This window comes from Impatiens glandulifera, chromosome 7 (assembly GCF_907164915.1).
Source record: "Impatiens glandulifera chromosome 7, dImpGla2.1, whole genome shotgun sequence".
NCBI classification, from domain to species: domain Eukaryota; kingdom Viridiplantae; phylum Streptophyta; class Magnoliopsida; order Ericales; family Balsaminaceae; genus Impatiens; species Impatiens glandulifera.
In genome coordinates, this window is record NC_061868.1 from 2228799 (window position 1) to 2246147 (window position 17349).

At 29.1% G+C, this 17349-nt stretch overlaps 3 protein-coding genes across 3 annotated transcripts; 1 reads left to right on the plus strand and 2 right to left on the minus strand.

Moving 5' to 3' along the window:
- Nucleotides 1-1224: 1224 nt before the first annotated feature.
- Nucleotides 1225-3135, minus strand: LOC124946013 (uncharacterized protein At2g34160-like). Its single transcript, XM_047486561.1, has 5 exons — nt 2852-3135; nt 2712-2760; nt 1868-1930; nt 1724-1788; nt 1225-1626 (listed from the first exon to the last, which is right to left on the minus strand). Exons 1-5 carry the CDS (start codon nt 2966-2968, stop codon nt 1525-1527), a joined length of 396 nt encoding a protein of 131 aa, XP_047342517.1. The 5' UTR covers nt 2969-3135; the 3' UTR covers nt 1225-1524.
- Nucleotides 3136-9961: 6826 nt separating this feature from the next.
- On the plus strand, nt 9962-12191 carry LOC124945478 (peptide deformylase 1A, chloroplastic). Its single transcript, XM_047485923.1, has 4 exons — nt 9962-10448; nt 10509-10598; nt 10675-10742; nt 11829-12191. Exons 1-4 carry the CDS (start codon nt 10011-10013, stop codon nt 12067-12069), a joined length of 837 nt encoding a protein of 278 aa, XP_047341879.1. The 5' UTR covers nt 9962-10010; the 3' UTR covers nt 12070-12191.
- Nucleotides 12109-14963, minus strand: LOC124945477 (probable polygalacturonase At1g80170). Its single transcript, XM_047485922.1, has 9 exons — nt 14682-14963; nt 14024-14161; nt 13782-13952; nt 13674-13694; nt 13365-13572; nt 12921-13002; nt 12739-12847; nt 12555-12671; nt 12109-12457 (listed from the first exon to the last, which is right to left on the minus strand). The coding sequence occupies exons 1-9, from the start codon at nt 14901-14903 to the stop codon at nt 12164-12166; spliced, it is 1362 nt and encodes a 453-aa protein (XP_047341878.1). The 5' UTR covers nt 14904-14963; the 3' UTR covers nt 12109-12163.
- Nucleotides 14964-17349: the final 2386 nt, after the last annotated feature.

Consider the following 17349-nt stretch of genomic DNA (forward strand, 5'->3'; position numbering starts at 1 on the left):
ATAATTAAATATAATAAAATATGTCAAATTCAATTTGTAACATGTAAATAATAATATGACTGGGAATTTATAGAAAAAATTAAAATAATATTTGAGAAAATTTTTTAAAAATAATAATATGTAACTGAAAAAAAAATCATAAGATATAATTTAGAAAAAAGTAAAAAATGTATTATGTAAATAATAATATTATTATTATTTTTAATAGATTAGAATATATTATTTTAATATTAATTATTTAAATAAAATAATTATTTATTATAATATATGATTTGAATATAAAGAAAATAAATAAATTTAAAAGATAAAAAGTATCCATAAATTATAAAAATATTAAAAAATATATCAGACAAGTTCTAAAATATAATTAAAATCAAAATAATCATTCAAATAAAATAAATATATCTGATCTCTTTTTTTCACTTTTTCAAACAATGCTTAAAAAACCACAATTTGCATCTTCAATAACAATATGCATATCCCTCTAAAATTATATATATATAAAAAATTTATAAATGAGAAGGGGTGAGTGGGCTTAAGCCCACCTCAGAGCCCACCCATTCCTTTTAGGGCCCTTGCTGGCTAGATTCGTCTCTGATTACATGAATATTTTTATTTGATTTTATTTAATTAATTTTTAAAAATTAATTTAAAAGAGTGCTAATTATTGGATGGAAATGTCATTTCTAAATAATTATAAAACCAAATCAATTGGTTGTTTGGATCATTTTAGAATAACATAGAATTGACCAAATTTAAATTGATTTTAAAAAAATTGCTTAAATAGAAGAATAAAATTTCTAGACAAGTAGCACCCAGATCTGCTGTTGCGGTAATCTACCCTACACCACATTCACAATCGAAAAGTAGAGCATATTTCTATCTTTAAAATTGGATGTCACCGATTAACAATTTGTTTTGTGAATTTTAGTTTAGATCAAATGAACAAGTTTGAATAGGCACAAAGTGAAGCCATTTTCTTCTTTAAAAATTGCATTTCATAATATATTTGATGAAGATAATCAATAAATATATCTTGTAATTCTATCAATAAATTCAAAAATCTCAAAATGACACCCTCCAACACTAGAATAACTCGGATATGAATCTCTGACCTAATTCTCCATAGCCAAAGCCAAATGAATTCAGGTCAAACTCCACTTAAGAGGCAGACAAACTATATCGACAATTATGAGTTCGCAATTTATGTTAAGGAAATGTATAATCACGGTTTAATTTGACGGAATAAGAGAGGAGAATAAAACTATAATCAAAACTATAATAAAAGTTCCAATCTAACAATGAATGTCTTTTAATACATAAAACTAACCAAAACACAAATAACAAAAACAGACAAAAATTTAGACTTGGAACAGATCATCACCAGCCATCGCAGTAGACACAACATGAGTGGATAATCACAGTCCCAAGCCAGATTGAGTAAAAAATTGACTAGCATTTCTTTGATAAACCCCATTTTATCGGGAAAGATTATGATCAATCTGAAAGGGGCAATAAGCCCTTTCAGCCTTGAACCTGCACCTCCGCATCTCCATTCTCTGTCTGATCTGCTTGAGCAGCCATCAGCTCATCAAAATTCTCCGTCTTTCCAAGAGTTATTTCAATCTACAACATATAGTAGCATTTTCATAAACCATCATAAAGCCTATAATGGATGTGTATAGTTCAACTCACAGAATCAAAACACGACTGGAAAACTTACCTTGGCCTTTTGAACTGGTCTTCCCTTGGATTCATCCTTCATTTCTACAGTGGAGGTCCTGATCTCTGCATTAATTTGAATCAAAAATAAATTAAATTAACCAAATCTTTTCTCAGGGGAAGAAGAAGAAGGGGGAGAACTTACTCTTCTCAATGGCAAATCCATTGTTTTTCAGGATCTCAGCCACAGAAACAACGGTAGAAATGGCTGCAATTGTACATTTTGAAATAATTACTTACAAATTAAAAGGTATTAACAATGACATAGTAAGTAAGCAAGTGGAGAAGCAAAATCATAAAGCTAATGAAACTTGCAACATTATCACACAATTCTAAGACTATGTTTGATTCCGGCAGAATAAATAATTGGAATTATAATTCTAATGGAAAATGTATATGAAACTTGTAACTTCATAATTGCAATCCTACAAATTTCCCAAACACAAGAATTAAATTGTAATTCTAATTCCAATTCCAATTCTAAACATATAAACATAGTCCAAACTGAAATAACAGATGAGATCAGATATGGTCTTCTTCGGACAGACATCATACATAACTCAACTCGTAAGTCTTAACCGAAACACGGATCCACATTCATACAAATTCTTGATTTCGCAAAGCCACTATCTTTTTTCCAATGGTAAATGACCATGCATGCACATAACTCGTATACATTCTCCAGCTAAATGACTAAACCTAATTGCTGTTGAGCCAAAACATCTCAAATCAACAGATGATTGTGCATTCTAATAGACAGATTGTGAAAATGAAACAAGAAGATTTCAAGACAGACAGAATCTACCAACATTAAACATACCCTGTTCTTATATCCTCAAAAAGATTAAAAATTTGACACTAATCATAAAGATAATAAGCAGATAACTACATAAACATACATCAGAACTCAAGGATGGCAATAAAGATCTCAGAACTCTGTTGTTAAGATCATAAATATGGGGAGATGCATGAAGGAAAGAAGGTGATACCCATTCCTAGAGCGGAGAGTTCCACCTCATTGTGTTGTTGCATGTATCTCTGAGAAATCAGAAAACATTGTTTTCGCAAATAAGATTAATAAATAGCGAAGAGAGTAGAGGTAAAGAAAGAGGGTGATTATGAATTTGACCTTAGCGAGATTAACATAGAAGAAAAGTGGTTTCTTCGTATTGGAGACCTGAATCCGATTCTTCTTGTGAGAGTCAGCGATGTTGATGTTGTTAACTCCTTCCGTGATCTCCTCCATTTGAAAATGAATGTTTTCGAAACTCTAATCAACAAATCGTGATCTCCTTCCTTCCTTCCGATGATAAATAACTCAAATCTCTCTCAATCTCTCTCTCAAAGCGTCTAAAGAGGCTTCGAAAGCTCTCTGTAGTTTAGGCTAATGGTGAAGCGGACGAGGCTCAGATTCAGTTTCGTTAGGGTTTTGTACTCCAAACATAACAACTACTTTATTAATTATTAAAATACTTTAAATTAGTCAAATTAATTATTATAATAGTTTAAATTAGTGAAATTAATTATTAAAATTTTAATAAATATATTCATCAATTTTTTAAATTATTCATTGTCAATTTTAAATTTTATTTTTTATTTTTAAAATAATTCTCTATTACGGGATTTCCTCTATTATCTTTGGGGGGCGAAAGGGTTATATTTGAAAGAAAAAAAAATGACAGTTTTATCCTTCCCTACAAGGATAGTTTCTAATTAGAATCAAATATAATTGTAATTTATGACAATATATATATCTTATTATTTTTATAAAATGAGTTATTGAGATTATATTGAACACATATTAAAAATATATATTATAATTATATTAAATGACAAATCATTCACAATTGTATAATATTATAAAACAATTTTATATCAATGGAAATAAATATATTATTTTAACTTGAACAAATTTTTAAAATAAAATGAACAAATATAAAATAAATTTTATTGATATAAACCCAACTAGCCATAATTTATTGAGAAACATAATAAATAAATGTTTCACACAAACATTATTAATATAATAATTGGCTGAGTTTGATTATTTAAGTTCCTCTAGCAAGCATTTGTTCAAAATCTTCTATGGATTTCATACGTTCATGAAGCAAATGTTGTCTAAATTTGCGGATGAAAGCCTCAGCACTTTCATTGATATCTTCTATTGGCGGCGGCGGTGACGGCGCGTCGACCTCGGTTCTCATTTCGGTTGTTCTCGAGGCGGCAGCAATCCCTTGTTTTTCTTTCTGGTGTTCCATGGAAGAATTATCAGAATTTGAAATTTCAGGGGAAGTTTTTCTTTGTCTCTAGTTGAAGTGTTTATTGAAGAAGAAGTTTCACAAGTATTTATAGAGATGTAGAAAGGATTGATGGCATCTTTATTCTAAAGAAATAATATTTAGGCAATCTTCTCATCTTATCTTATGTAAAAATAAATTGAAATTTCATACTTAGAAAAATTGCATGCCTTGTTTATTCAATATTTTTTTCTTATTTGATAAAGAGAGAAAGATATAGAAAATGAAGATTTAAACTAGTTTGTTCTTTTTATTTTAATTTTGAATGAATTTTAGGTTTATCACAAAAACAACATTGTTACCGTGAGTTGTATGTGGTTAAGTGCAAAACTTGAACCTCTTTCGACTCTATTCACGTTGTTTCCAATTTGTTTTAGTTACAATTTATTCGGTTCAATATTTTCTTTTGATCATATTTTTTTAGTTTGGATTAATTTAGTAAAATTGGTCAACGATATAAATGATTTTAAATTAAGATAAATGTTTAAATTTGAATCTTATTATAATTTTATTTTTATTTTTGATATGTTAGACCTACATATTTGGAATTCTATCCCGATTATATTTTGGTAGCCTATTTAATTTGAGAAAAATAGTTGAACTTTTTAGTTGTGCTATGTGTATCATTATAATTATATTATTATACCGTTTTCTGATATAATATTCGTTCCTTAAAGTCGGTGGAGTCGATCGAGGAGTTAATCGTATTTCTCAAATATCTACGAACTCGATAAATTATTTGGAACGTGACCGTATCATATTATTATTTTTCTCATTTTTGTTATGTTTAAACTATTTTTATCATTTTTAATATTGAAGTAATATTTTTAAAAATTAAAAAAAATAATAATTAAAGTGAATAATAATTTGAATAAAATATTTGAATTTCTCAAAATTAAATCCTTAACAAAAAAAAAAAAGACATAATTTTCATTATTTATGATAAAAAAAAGATGTCAATGGGTTGTGGCAAGGAGTTATTTTAATTTGAATATTTTTTTATTAATCATCTCTTCAACTAATTGATTAGACAAAGTTTAAAATATAAACATTTATAAATAACATTTTATTTAATAATTAAAATAATATATTTAATTATAAATAAATTAATAATTAATTTTTTTAAACATAAATTATATCAACCTAACATAACCATCTACCTCAACTTAACATATTTTTTTGTATAATCCAATATGAAATCTTTAACTTTTTTTTGGATAAGACTATTGTTAGTGGGTTATAATCAATGTTTAAATATATTAACAAAATTATTTTTTTAGTTTTCAATTGAATTGAATGTGTGCTTGAATTCAAATTAGAAGTTTTTTTTAATTATGATGAAAACAACATTAAATTAATATTGATTTGAGAAATATTGACTTAAAAACTAATGAATTAGACAATTAAACTAGAAAAGAACAAATAAAGTAGGTAGAAGGAGAGTCTATTCAAGATTGTTTTGATGCAAAAGAATGTGACATTCATGAAAAGATTGAAGAGGAAGACCAGCTTTCTTATTTAGAAAAATTCTTTAGGATTATGGTAACCTTTGACTTTCTAGATCTATTTTTTTTGTTTAACAATTATGGGTATCCTTGAAATCTTATGTTTTTGTTAAAGGGTATCCCTAAAATTTCTATTAAATTGTGTAAATTTCAAGAAATATGTTTGAGAGAACGTTATAGAAAACATATAAACATATGAAAATTTAAATAAATTTAACAAGTCTTCCATCTTGCAAATATGGCAATATATCTTATTATATAATAGAGTAAGAAATAAAAATTAATTGAATTAGACAAAATAAATAAAAATTAATTGAATTAGACAAAATAAATAAAAATTAAGAATACATTTTATAAAACAAAACAAATAATTGTAATGGTCATGGTGTCTTATGTTTGCAAATAACATTTGAGCCTAAATCATTAGATATTCGTGATAATACAAATATTATCAATCAACTACAACTTAAACAATTCTTTCAAACAAGATAATTCAGATTAAAATCAAGAAAGTTAGAAAATAAATAAATATGAATACCACAACAAATTCAAAAAAAAATAGTATAATAAAAGATTTTACAAAAACTAATATATATAACAAATGAGAAATGATTGAGGAACGAATTTTGGAGAGAGAATTTGAAAGAAAATGACGTAGCGCGATCTGATTCGTTGAAAAAATAACAAATTTTTTATCTCTTTTCTCTCCTCATAATTTATCTTTTACTCCGTAAGTTATTTGACGTCGTTATCTCCCAAATTATCACACACAATCACTCCTCGTAACAAATTAATATAGCAAACATACTCCAACAAAAATCATATTATGGCATCTTAGGACTTATCTATTGGTGTCTCCAAACCTAAAGCTAGGTTTATGAAATTTATCTTACTAATCACTATACTAATAACACAATTTTATTTTAAATATTAACATATAAACAAATTTGATTAGTAATACATTTTTTAACTTCACTTAAGCATGTTACAGCCCTACATAAAAAAAAATGGAGCAAAGTATTAAGTATGTAGCCCGCAAACACACTTAATCATTTAACCAGGCGCAGTTTGTCGCCTGATAAGCTCGAACCCAAGAACTTAGAGTTGATATCCACCACTTTTTGCCACTAGACTAGAAGAGGGGATTACATCCTTATATAAACAGTCTACTAAAAATAAATAACCACCCTTTATAAGAAAGATTTTCAAATCAACCCATAACACAATAATAATAAGGCAAGACAAATATCACAAAAAATGTAAACATGGTAGTCAATATTTCGAACTTGTAACTAGAAACAATTTAATCTATCGAAATAAGCCTTAAAGTTGTAAAAATCATTAGAACATATTGTTGGCTCCATAGGTGTTGTGGTTCTTTTTTTTAAAATAATATCAATGTTTCAATATTAACCCAAATTAAATTATTAAAATGAATGTGTTCTCCAATTCAAATTTGAAGTATTTGTTTAAGATGAAAACAACCCTAACTACAAACTAATTATAAAAAAAATATTGATTTAAAATATAATTAATCAGAAGAGCAAAGAAAATATTTTGAGAGGATCCTATGATATATGGATAGAAGAGAAGTTGACAATGACTATAATGAAGACCAACATTTTATATCATGTAAGAATTACAGGATTATGATAATTTGACATTTTTGAGTAAATGGTTTGTTATTTTGTTCTATTAATACCCCTTTGAAATATTTTTTTAAAAGGGTAGTTATCAAATTGTTGTTAAATTGAATTTGCATGAAGTCTTTTATCTAATTTATATAGAACAAAACAATATTTAAAAGTTAACCATTAGGTTAACTCAATTAATAAGAGTGGGACTAAATAAATTAAATGTCACGTGTTTGATTTCCAAAACCGCCTTAATCAAATATTTATTTTCGAATGTTCATTGGATTTTAATTGACGATATTTTAACATATATTAAAAGTTAACCACATATTTTTTTAATTAAGGAGAATTAGCATGATATCCCAAAGTTGTGACCCTCACTTTCATTTAAAGCGTTTCCAGATGGAATCGAATCTATTAATTCTTGATTTTTAAGTTGACTCTTATATAAAAATTAACAATAAAGTAGCTCAAATGACAAGAGTTATTTCTAATAGATTAAAACCACGAATTCAATTCACACTCCGAACAACTAAAGTTGAAATTTATAACATCCAAATATTTATTTTTGAAATTCACTTAATTCTAGTTGATATTTTAACCAACTTTTATTTGGGTCTTTGAAGAGAAATAAAAAATGCGTGTTTGACATTTATTTTATTTTTTTTCTGATCGGATTAGATTAACACGTCCCTCAACTTATATTTAAATATTATTAATAAAAATTAAACATTAATTATTTAATTAAAAGTAAAATTAAAATTGAGTTAGTTAAAATGACAAAAAGTCAAAAATTGGCCTAATAATATCCTATAAAACAAATATGACAAGATAGTCAACAAGTATCCCACACTAACATTGTCAAAATATTTTGGAAATAACTTTATTTTCAAATCAATTTGACAAAATAAGCTCATTATGATTTGGGTGAAGAGGGAGATGGATTTAGGTTAGGAATCACTCCAAAAAATAAAATTAATTACACCTAATTTCGTATTTTTTTTAAAATTTAACTTAATATTTAAAAATTTTAATTTAAAAATGAAAGGGCAAAAGCACGTTTATTTACATGTTTACTATAATTTTTTCTTTATTTTTTAAGTTCAAATCGACTTTAATTTATCTCGAATTAGATGGGTCTAAAAATATATTTGCATTTGAAAACATGTTTTTTATTTATTTATCAATATTCGAATTTATATAAAACATACATTTATGCATCCATATTAACAAAAAAAAAAAATCTCTCTTTTTTATATATAATTCATCAATATAAAAATTCAATTAAATATATATATATTTAATTAAAAAAATTATTATGAAATTCATTTTAATTTAATATTCTTTTTAGTAAAAACATTTTCGCAAATAAAAACTTAGAAAAACACATCCCTTCAGAGACAAATGAAAACCTTGGTAACAAATGGAGCTGTTTGATTTTTTTTTTTTTAATTTTTATCCAAAATTTAACTATTTTATAGTACTATATTTTTTAATTATCGAATCATTTAATTAATTAATTAATCAATCAAAACCCTAAACTATCTTACTTTAATTCAACCAATTAAAATTGTTTCAATCTCATTTCATATATTTTATGAATCAATTCATTAATTCAAATTTTAAAATACTCTTTATTTTAAATTATTATTATTTATTTTATATTATATATTAACACCTTTTAATTTTTTTTAATAAAAAATCTCCATTAGTTCAAAATCATCACCAATAATTCTTCTTTAAATAACTCAAATTATTAAAAATAAAAGTTAATCCGAAAAAGTCTTGAACAAACTCATTAGTGTATAGTGTGAGTGAATTAATTTTGAAAACATTTTTATTTCTTATTTTAAAATTAGAGTTTATTCTTAAAGAAAAAAAGTAATATAATCCTCCAAAATCATGTCCTATTTAAACTATCGTTAATGGTCCATACCTTACTATAAATGGGCCTTATATATATGTCACCATATATTTGAAATGGGCCTCATATATATATAATTTTAATTTTTTAAAGCACAAACTATAAAGGACCTACTTAATTCTCTTCTAACGAAGCAACAACACCATCTCGTGATGATGTTCTGAGCATGTTAGATAGCAAATTTCGCTCGCCTAGTTAAGTATGTAACGACAACAAGTAATTGAGTTTAGAAGTTCCTGGTATAAAATTATTGACTTTGAATATATAATAATATAGAGAAAACAAAATTGTTTCGAGCACCGACAAAATCGAAAACACCACTTGTTTCAAAGAGAGGATGATATATTATTGACATCTCAGGTAATTAATTAACAAGTAAAGTTTCTACTCTAACACGAAATGAAAAGGAGAATATAGAGGATGGACAGAGAATATTGTAATATTTAGCTCGATCGATGTCAAAGAAGCTTCTTACTTCTTAAACAGGTCTAAACTCCATCTTTATATAACCGATGGTTTATCAAGAATAGGTAAAAAGAGGGGACAAGAGGATTAATCGAGAAAGATCTCTTGTTCTTATTAAAACAACGTGATTGGATCTGGATATGTTTGGTCTTCTTCTTTGAAATAATTAAAATAAAAATGTCAGAATCAGGATAGTTAGACCAATAATTGCAAGACAAAATTCAATTACATCGACCCTCATAATCTGATCATTTTTATGCCAGCATTTATTGATCCGTCAAGCACAAAGCAAGTTCCGCTCGCCTCGGCTTAATCCGCAAGAATTAGTGGCATTAAAAGAATCAAGTCTATAAAATAAATGAACTACTTAATAACAGGCCCAATACTGTGTTCTTTATCCGTTTTACCCTTTCTCTTTCATATCAATTATCACTAAAACAATATCAAAAAGTCCAGTCTGAGTATGGAAGGAATTCAACGAATCGCCAACTCTCTCTCTTCAATACCTCTCGCCGGAAAATGCTCAACAATTTCTTCCATCGCCGCACTTTCTCCACGAATCCATAACATTAGATCTAATCACTCTCGCACATTGCTTCAAAATCTCCGATCAAATCAACAAACATCCGGATCCCGTTTCAATTTGATTCCCTGCAGAAACCGTACTACTTCTCTTTCAATTGCTCGAGCCGGTTGGTTTCTAGGTTTGGGAGAAAAGAAACAGATGATACCAGAAATAGTCAAAGCAGGCGATCCAGTCCTTCACGAACAGGCACAGGAAGTTCCATCCGTAGAAATCGAGTCGGATAAGATTCAGAAGATTATAGATGATATGATACTAGCAATGAGGAAGACGCCTGGCGTTGGTCTTGCTGCTCCACAAATCGGCGTTCCTTTACAGGTTAGCTTCAATTCAATCAATCAATCTCTCCAAAATTTTGATTGTTTTCGTTTTGGATAGATAATTGTTGTTGAAGATACGAAGGAATATATAAGTTATGCACCCAAGGAATTAACCAAAGCTCAAGACCGACGCCCCTTTGATCTTCGCGTATGTATCCCTATTTGCATCTTTACCTGATAAGATTACGCCATTTGATATTGAAATCTGGTTTCTTCATTGTTAGGTTGTGATAAACCCTAAACTTGAGAAGATAGGCAATAGAACTGCTCTGTTCTTTGAAGGATGCTTAAGGTTAGTTAGTCCTAAACTTTCCTCCTTTATTTGTTTTATACGATTTTATCACTTTATAAAATTAAATTCAAACTTGTGGATAACACTTAAAATAGTCAAATTAGGTCATTATAAACTCGATTGGACCATTGAGAGCAATTAGAATCCATAATGCAGTTTCGATCAGAATGTTCTCGATACGGCATTTTCTCGATTTAACCGGTAGTTAATCAGAAAGAAATGAGATAACAAATATATTTATTTGATGTTGTGTTGACTCGTGGACTTAACACTCAAAATAGTCAAATTAGGTCATTATAACCTCGATTTGAGAGTTGAGAGCAATTAGAATCCATAATTCATTTTCGATCGGAAAGTTCTCGATACAGCATTTTCTCGATTTAACCGGTAATTAATCGGAAATGAGATAAAAAACATTTATCTGTTGGGTTGGTGTGTCTATAATTCTCTTAATTATAACATCATCAATATATTTATTATTTTTTTATATTTATAAGAGTTTTTTTTATAATAATAAAATTTAATATATTATATAAAAAATAGTTTATGATATTTTTTTAATAGAATATAGTACAACAGTGACTCGGGAGAATTCTTCAAAACCGAAATCGGAGAGAACAATAGTAAAAAAATTATTGAAATAGAACGTAAATGCACTCTCTTTTTCGATCTCGATAAATCTGATCCGCTCAATTGGTATATCTATCTAAGATTCGTGTGAGATATGATGGATATAAGGTTTAGTATAACTAAACTTATGGGACAAATTTTTAATTTTTTTTAATGTGTCCTTTGAGTTCTTGTTCAGATTGCGGGTTTTCAAAAATCTGGTTTTAAAGAAAGTGCCGGTTTGGATTTAATTATTTAAATATTTCAAACCGAACCTGTCCTTAGTTTCTCCTTTATTTTCTTCAAACCCATTCCAAATTTGTTTCAAAAACTCACATTTAAAGTCAATATTTCAAATAACTTAACCAATTTGATTATAAATTTTATTTTCTTAATGTATCAACTTTATATTGACCATTCTTAGAAGTTTTCGATCTAGGCCAAGCTTTTTTAGAGAAACAAATATTGTCTTTGCAGCGTTGATGGATATAGAGCAGTGGTGGAAAGGCACCTAGAAGTTAAAGTTACGGGTTTGGATCGCGAAGGTCAGGCGATCATCATTAATGCTTCGGGTTGGCAAGCCCGAATCTTACAACATGAATGCGACCATTTAAGTGGGACTCTCTATGTTGACAAGATGGTTAAGAAGACATTTAGAGTTGTAGAAAATTTAGAATTGCCTCTACCAATTGGTTGTCCCAAGTTGGGTGCTACCTGACCCTTCTATGTAAAAACCAATCAAAGTCTGCATTTAATCTGAGATAATGATTTCATTCTATTGAAAAAAAGAGAGGATATTACAACTTACAAATCTATATTGATTGAAGTGGGTTGTTACTAGTAATGGTTGTAGGAAGTTTAAGCGAACCTAAGGTTTCTACTGACGGGAAGCAAGGAGGTGGATAAACGAGACTCGAACTTAATCCCTCCGCTTGCCAACAAAAAGACGATATTAACCCTCCTTGATATCGAACTAGTTGGATATCTTCGAGATAGAGGTTTTTACATGGAAAGATATCGCTGCAAGCGAAACTTATCCCTGCCTCTGTAGCCGAGGTTCCTCTTATGGTCATAAATGATACATCTTCAACTTTAACAGCAAAGGTCTGCAATTAAATTTGATATTTTGGCTATGATTAATGAGCTCAACTAATGACTGAACAAGTCTTCTGAAAAAGATAATGAAGACTCGAATGTCATTACCTCGTTCGAACATGGACTGAGTGAATCGCAGTAATATTGGTCTATGATTATTGGATTAGACACGTTTTCCATATAGATGTTCTGGAAAGTTATATTGCTTGCAGAACCAGAACCACCCTGAAGAACAGAAATGAATTTGAACTAAAAAATAAAAAAGGAAGGGTTTGATGAAGATGATTTTTACCTGCCATGTTTTGATCCTCAGCCCATTTTTTGTATGAGAAAGGAAAACCCCGTCAACCATAACATCACGCACTTCTACAAGCGATTCATTTTTTCCCAAGCTTCCAATGCTACCAAAACAGAACAATGGTGTTTACAAATTTCTATATATGTTTGATGTGTATAATAAAAAACATGACAAACCTAATTCCATGACCTGGGCCGCATACTATGTTTCGGATCCCTATTCTTGTAGAGTTACCGACTATAGAGATGCAGTCGTCCCCTAGAATAAAAAATTCAATATGAACTTAGTTTTTATTGGAAAGATTGAGAATTTAAAATCAATCTCACAAACAAACGGCATACTTAATGAATGAGCCTTGGATTTCTTTTCCTTGCATGAAAATGTGGAATAACAAAGCCCTACAAACCATTTTTTTTTTTTACCGGGGTTTATTCCTCATGGCGGCTAGCACGATCCTCCATTGTCATAACCCCTTTAAATCAGAGCGTTCTAATCCCTACTATTTTCCATACTACCATTATAATTATTGTAATACTATATCCCTAATCCATAACAAACTACCAAGCTTTAGGAGTGTTTTCTAAACAAAGAAACAAGATTTCAGAATTTCAGTTTTTTACCTGTTTCAATGACAGCACTCGTGATCTGAACATGTATAGACGAACTAATGTGAATCCCATCTGTATTGGGACTAGAAGCTGGTGCTATAACCTTTAACTGTGATGCTGTAACATGCATACAGTTAGTAAATACCAAGTGCATCTGTTGGCTGTTTATCATCACCAAATCTGTAATCTTCAAGTTGTTGCATCCATAAAAAGTCAATGCCTGCAGTTCAATTCATTTAGCATAAACATCTCAAATATTGTTCAATCATCTTTAAGGTTGTTTAGAATAGCATAATATAAAGTTACAGTTAAGGTAGATACCGATGGAGCATGTTCACATGGCTGTCAAAACGAAAGAGATGAATTAACATTAGGTACAAGAAAAAAAAAGTTTTTCCAAATGGTGTGTAAGAGTTTGACCAAATATACCATTGTATTGTTCATCTTGCAAGATCTAGCCCACCATTTATGTCCTCTACCATCTATTGCACCTCCTCCTTCAATAGAAAGGCGGTCTATCCCATGGAAATAGAGCCATTTTCGTGGATTGACTCCTTCCCAAGCCTCGGGATCTATAGGAGCAATGATAGAACCTTTGATCTGAAAAGATTGAATTTGGCATCAACAAAATCCTCAAACTAACTTTTATTAAATTCGATCTGCGATTTTACCTTCAAGGTCACCTTCCCTATACATGGACCAGAGAAATCTGTAGGTTGTATAAGAAATGTTCTTTCAGCTGGGAAATTGATTACAACTTTTAATGTTGTTGGGAATGAACAAGCCTTCTCCCAAACATCTCTAATAGCCTGAAACCACAGTTCACAGCATTAGGTCAAATCAGCACAATCCATCCCAATTTGACAATATTTCATACATAAATGAGCATAATCTCCTCAATTTATCTATCTGATCATAGATTTCACAAAGTAGAATCTCAATATTGCTTAAACTGACATGATAAAAGCTGCCGATTCAAAGTAAATCGTAAAAACATTGGATTGAAGTTTAAAACTGCTTTACTTTAGTATCATCATGCAATCCATCTCCTCAATACATCTATCTGATCATGGATTTCAAAAAGTAGAATCTCAATATTGCTTAAACTGAGATGATAAAAGTTGCTGCCTATTCAAAGTAAAACAGTAGAAACATTGGATTGAAGTTTTTAAACTGCTTTACTTTAGTATCATCATGCAATCCATCTCCTCAATACATCTATCTGATCATGAATTTCAGAAAGTAGAATCTCAACATTGCTTAAACTGACATGATAAAAGCTTCCAATTCAAAGGAAAACATAATAAGAATAAGTAAAAACTGCTTTACCTTAGTATCATCATGGAATCCATCTCCTTTTGCGCCATAATCGCCGACGTGAAACACAACCTTACCTCTGAGTCGGTTTCTGAACTGTGGAATCAGAGATCGGGAACCAAAACAGTCAACAAATGATAGATTTGAAAATAGATAGATTGAATATAACAAAAATGGAAGTGAACAAGTTGATAGCGAAGGAAAAGAGGAAGAAAAGGATTTCAAGTTTCCCATTCCTTTCTTCTGTCCGTCCGGCTACAATCCAAGAGAAGATGAAAGAGAGAGTGCGGATGCGAACATACTTAATAGCTCGCAGCATCGCGTTCGCCGAGGGAAGGAAGTGAATACTGTCTCTACAGGGATCTTCCAAAAAAGGTCGTTTTCCATTGATATTACTGAACTTTGCTCGCAATTTCTCAGGAAAGAACTTGATTCATGTCTTCTTTGATCTTTCCCATATACAGTTAATAGATGAACTAAAATTTATGAATATGCCCTCCAACTTACTAATTAATTATATAATTTATAATTTATTTCTCAATTTATTTGAAGTTAAACATGTATCAAATGAGACTCCGGCATTCAATTGTTTTATACTTTTATATGTGGTTTGAATTATCAAAAGTTTAGTAATTTGAGGTTTCGAACGATATAATATATTTTTTTAGAGATATATTTTTTCAAAACTATTGAATACTGTTAGATTTATTTAAAAGGTGTAATTTGCAGAAAATTTTTTTAAAAAATATATTTATTTTTACTATTGTGGTAAATTAGTTTAGAAAATGAAAATATGATGGTTAAGTAAGAAGATGGAGCTTCATTAGTTTAAAAAAAACTTTCAAATTATTTTTTTAGTTCGAGACTCAGAAGAATTCGAAGTTCGAACTTCATTAGATACAAACGATTCAAGTTCGAACCTTAAATAGCAATTCAGTAGTAGTTTATCTCATTTAGATGTAGTAGTTTATCTCATTTAGATATGTATACTTTATAATTAACTCATTTAAATAAAAAAATTGTTGTTACCTTTGTAAATGTTTTTTTTTATGAAATCACATGTTTATTATTTATTTGAATTCTCAAGGTATGAATGAAAGATCTAAAAACTAGAATTAAGGGATTTTAAAAAAAAAATTGGTACGAACTTTAAAAATATAAAAAAAATTATTGATAAAATGAAATCTTCGGCACAAACACCCCTTTTAGATTTACGAGCGCAAAACTCCAATGTGGAGGCAGAACTCTTTGCGCATATCCCATCTAGCTCATGATTAGTATATAAATATAATTTTTGTTTTTTTAGAATTAAATAAATAATAAATTAAATCAAAAAATTAGGGTCATGTTACTTTCGGGTTGGGTTGAGTTGGGTTTTAGCATACTTCAACCCTAGTTATTTCAATTTCTTAAATTTTCAAACACCCCTACAAATTTCATAAACTAATATTTCAGTTAAAAAAAACCTTACAGAATCTATTGTATCATTTTTTATACTTAAAATAGTTAATGAAATAAAATATCAATTTATGAAAAGTAATTACATATTAAATAAATATATAATATTTGATTTGATTATTTTTTACATATGAATAAAAAATAATTAATTAAGGAGAAAATAAGGTAAATTTTGTGCATTTAATTATTTACAATTATTTTATTTCTTATTTATATAATTAGATAAACACCTCATATTAATATTATTAATATAGTAGAGTGCATTATTAATTTAAAATGATAAAAGTGGTTTATAAATTATTTTTAAGTTGAGGTGGATGTATAGGGAAATTTGACGAAATGACCTTAAATGTGCCGATAACCACTTCAATTTTTTTTTGACGAAAATACCCCTTCGCGTAACGCGAAGGGGAGGATCGTCACGCGAAAGACCCTAATTCTTTATATAAATACTTAATTTTTTTTCATTTTGTCATTTTCTTTTCTCTCTCTACTCCGTGTTCTCTCTCTCGCAACGACGACGAAACCCTAAACGAACACATCATACAAACCGACGACAAAAAAATGTTCTAATATCATGTGATTGTATCGATTAATGTTCTTATTTTTATTATGTTCATCTTCAAGGCATGTTGGATGCAGATAAAAACCCTAAACGATGGAACCCTAAACCAACGCAGATGTGTGCAGATGAGATTGTTCTTATTGTTCATCTTATTGTTAATCTTATTGTTCATATTGTTCATCTTGTCGATGCAGGTTGGATGCTCGATGATGATATTTGCAGATGAATGCATGCATATGAATTTGTTCTTATTGTTCATTTTGGTTGTTCATCTTGTCGATGATGATATTTGTAGATGATGCTCTGATTCGGTTCCGTTTCAGGAAAGATTCATGTGATTCTCACGATGGGTCGTCCCTTATCGTTCTCGCGATAGGAAGTCCATTATTGTGATGTGCCAAGATCGTCTTGCAATGGGCCAAGATCATCTCGCGATATGCCAAGATCGTCTCGCGATGTGCCAAGATCGTCTCGCGAAAGAAGTCGAAGAGGCGCGTTTTGCACGCTAGACTCTATTTATAAGTATGATGCAATGGGTCATAATTATTTAAGCTTTTTGTTTTTGTAATAATATAAAATTTATATGAAATTATACCTGTTATATAAGTTTATAGCATGTGACTAGTGAGAATTTCCTAAATTCTAATAGACTAAAGA

What these genes read in the sequence shown, in the direction of transcription:
- LOC124945477 (XM_047485922.1), bottom strand. Translation starts at nt 14,903, where the DNA reads ATGGGAAACTTGAAATCCTTTTCTTCCTCTTTTCCTTCGCTATCAACT. An exon ending in GAGTGCTGTCATTGAAACAG is followed by an intron (nt 13,003 to 13,364) that starts GTAAAAAACTGA and finishes TTTTTATTCTAG; the next exon opens with GGGACGACTGCATCTCTATA. An exon ending in TGAGGATCAAAACATGGCAG is followed by an intron (nt 12,672 to 12,738) that starts GTAAAAATCATC and finishes TCTGTTCTTCAG; the next exon opens with GGTGGTTCTGGTTCTGCAAG.
- LOC124946013 (XM_047486561.1), bottom strand. Translation starts at nt 2,968, where the DNA reads ATGGAGGAGATCACGGAAGGAGTTAACAACATCAACATCGCTGACTCT. An exon ending in TCTATGTTAATCTCGCTAAG is followed by an intron (nt 2,761 to 2,851) that starts GTCAAATTCATA and finishes CTGATTTCTCAG; the next exon opens with AGATACATGCAACAACACAA. An exon ending in GACCAGTTCAAAAGGCCAAG is followed by an intron (nt 1,627 to 1,723) that starts GTAAGTTTTCCA and finishes TATATGTTGTAG; the next exon opens with ATTGAAATAACTCTTGGAAA.
- LOC124945478 (XM_047485923.1), top strand. Translation starts at nt 10,011, where the DNA reads ATGGAAGGAATTCAACGAATCGCCAACTCTCTCTCTTCAATACCTCTC. An exon ending in GACGCCCCTTTGATCTTCGC is followed by an intron (nt 10,599 to 10,674) that starts GTATGTATCCCT and finishes CTTCATTGTTAG; the next exon opens with GTTGTGATAAACCCTAAACT. An exon ending in TTCTTTGAAGGATGCTTAAG is followed by an intron (nt 10,743 to 11,828) that starts GTTAGTTAGTCC and finishes TTGTCTTTGCAG; the next exon opens with CGTTGATGGATATAGAGCAG.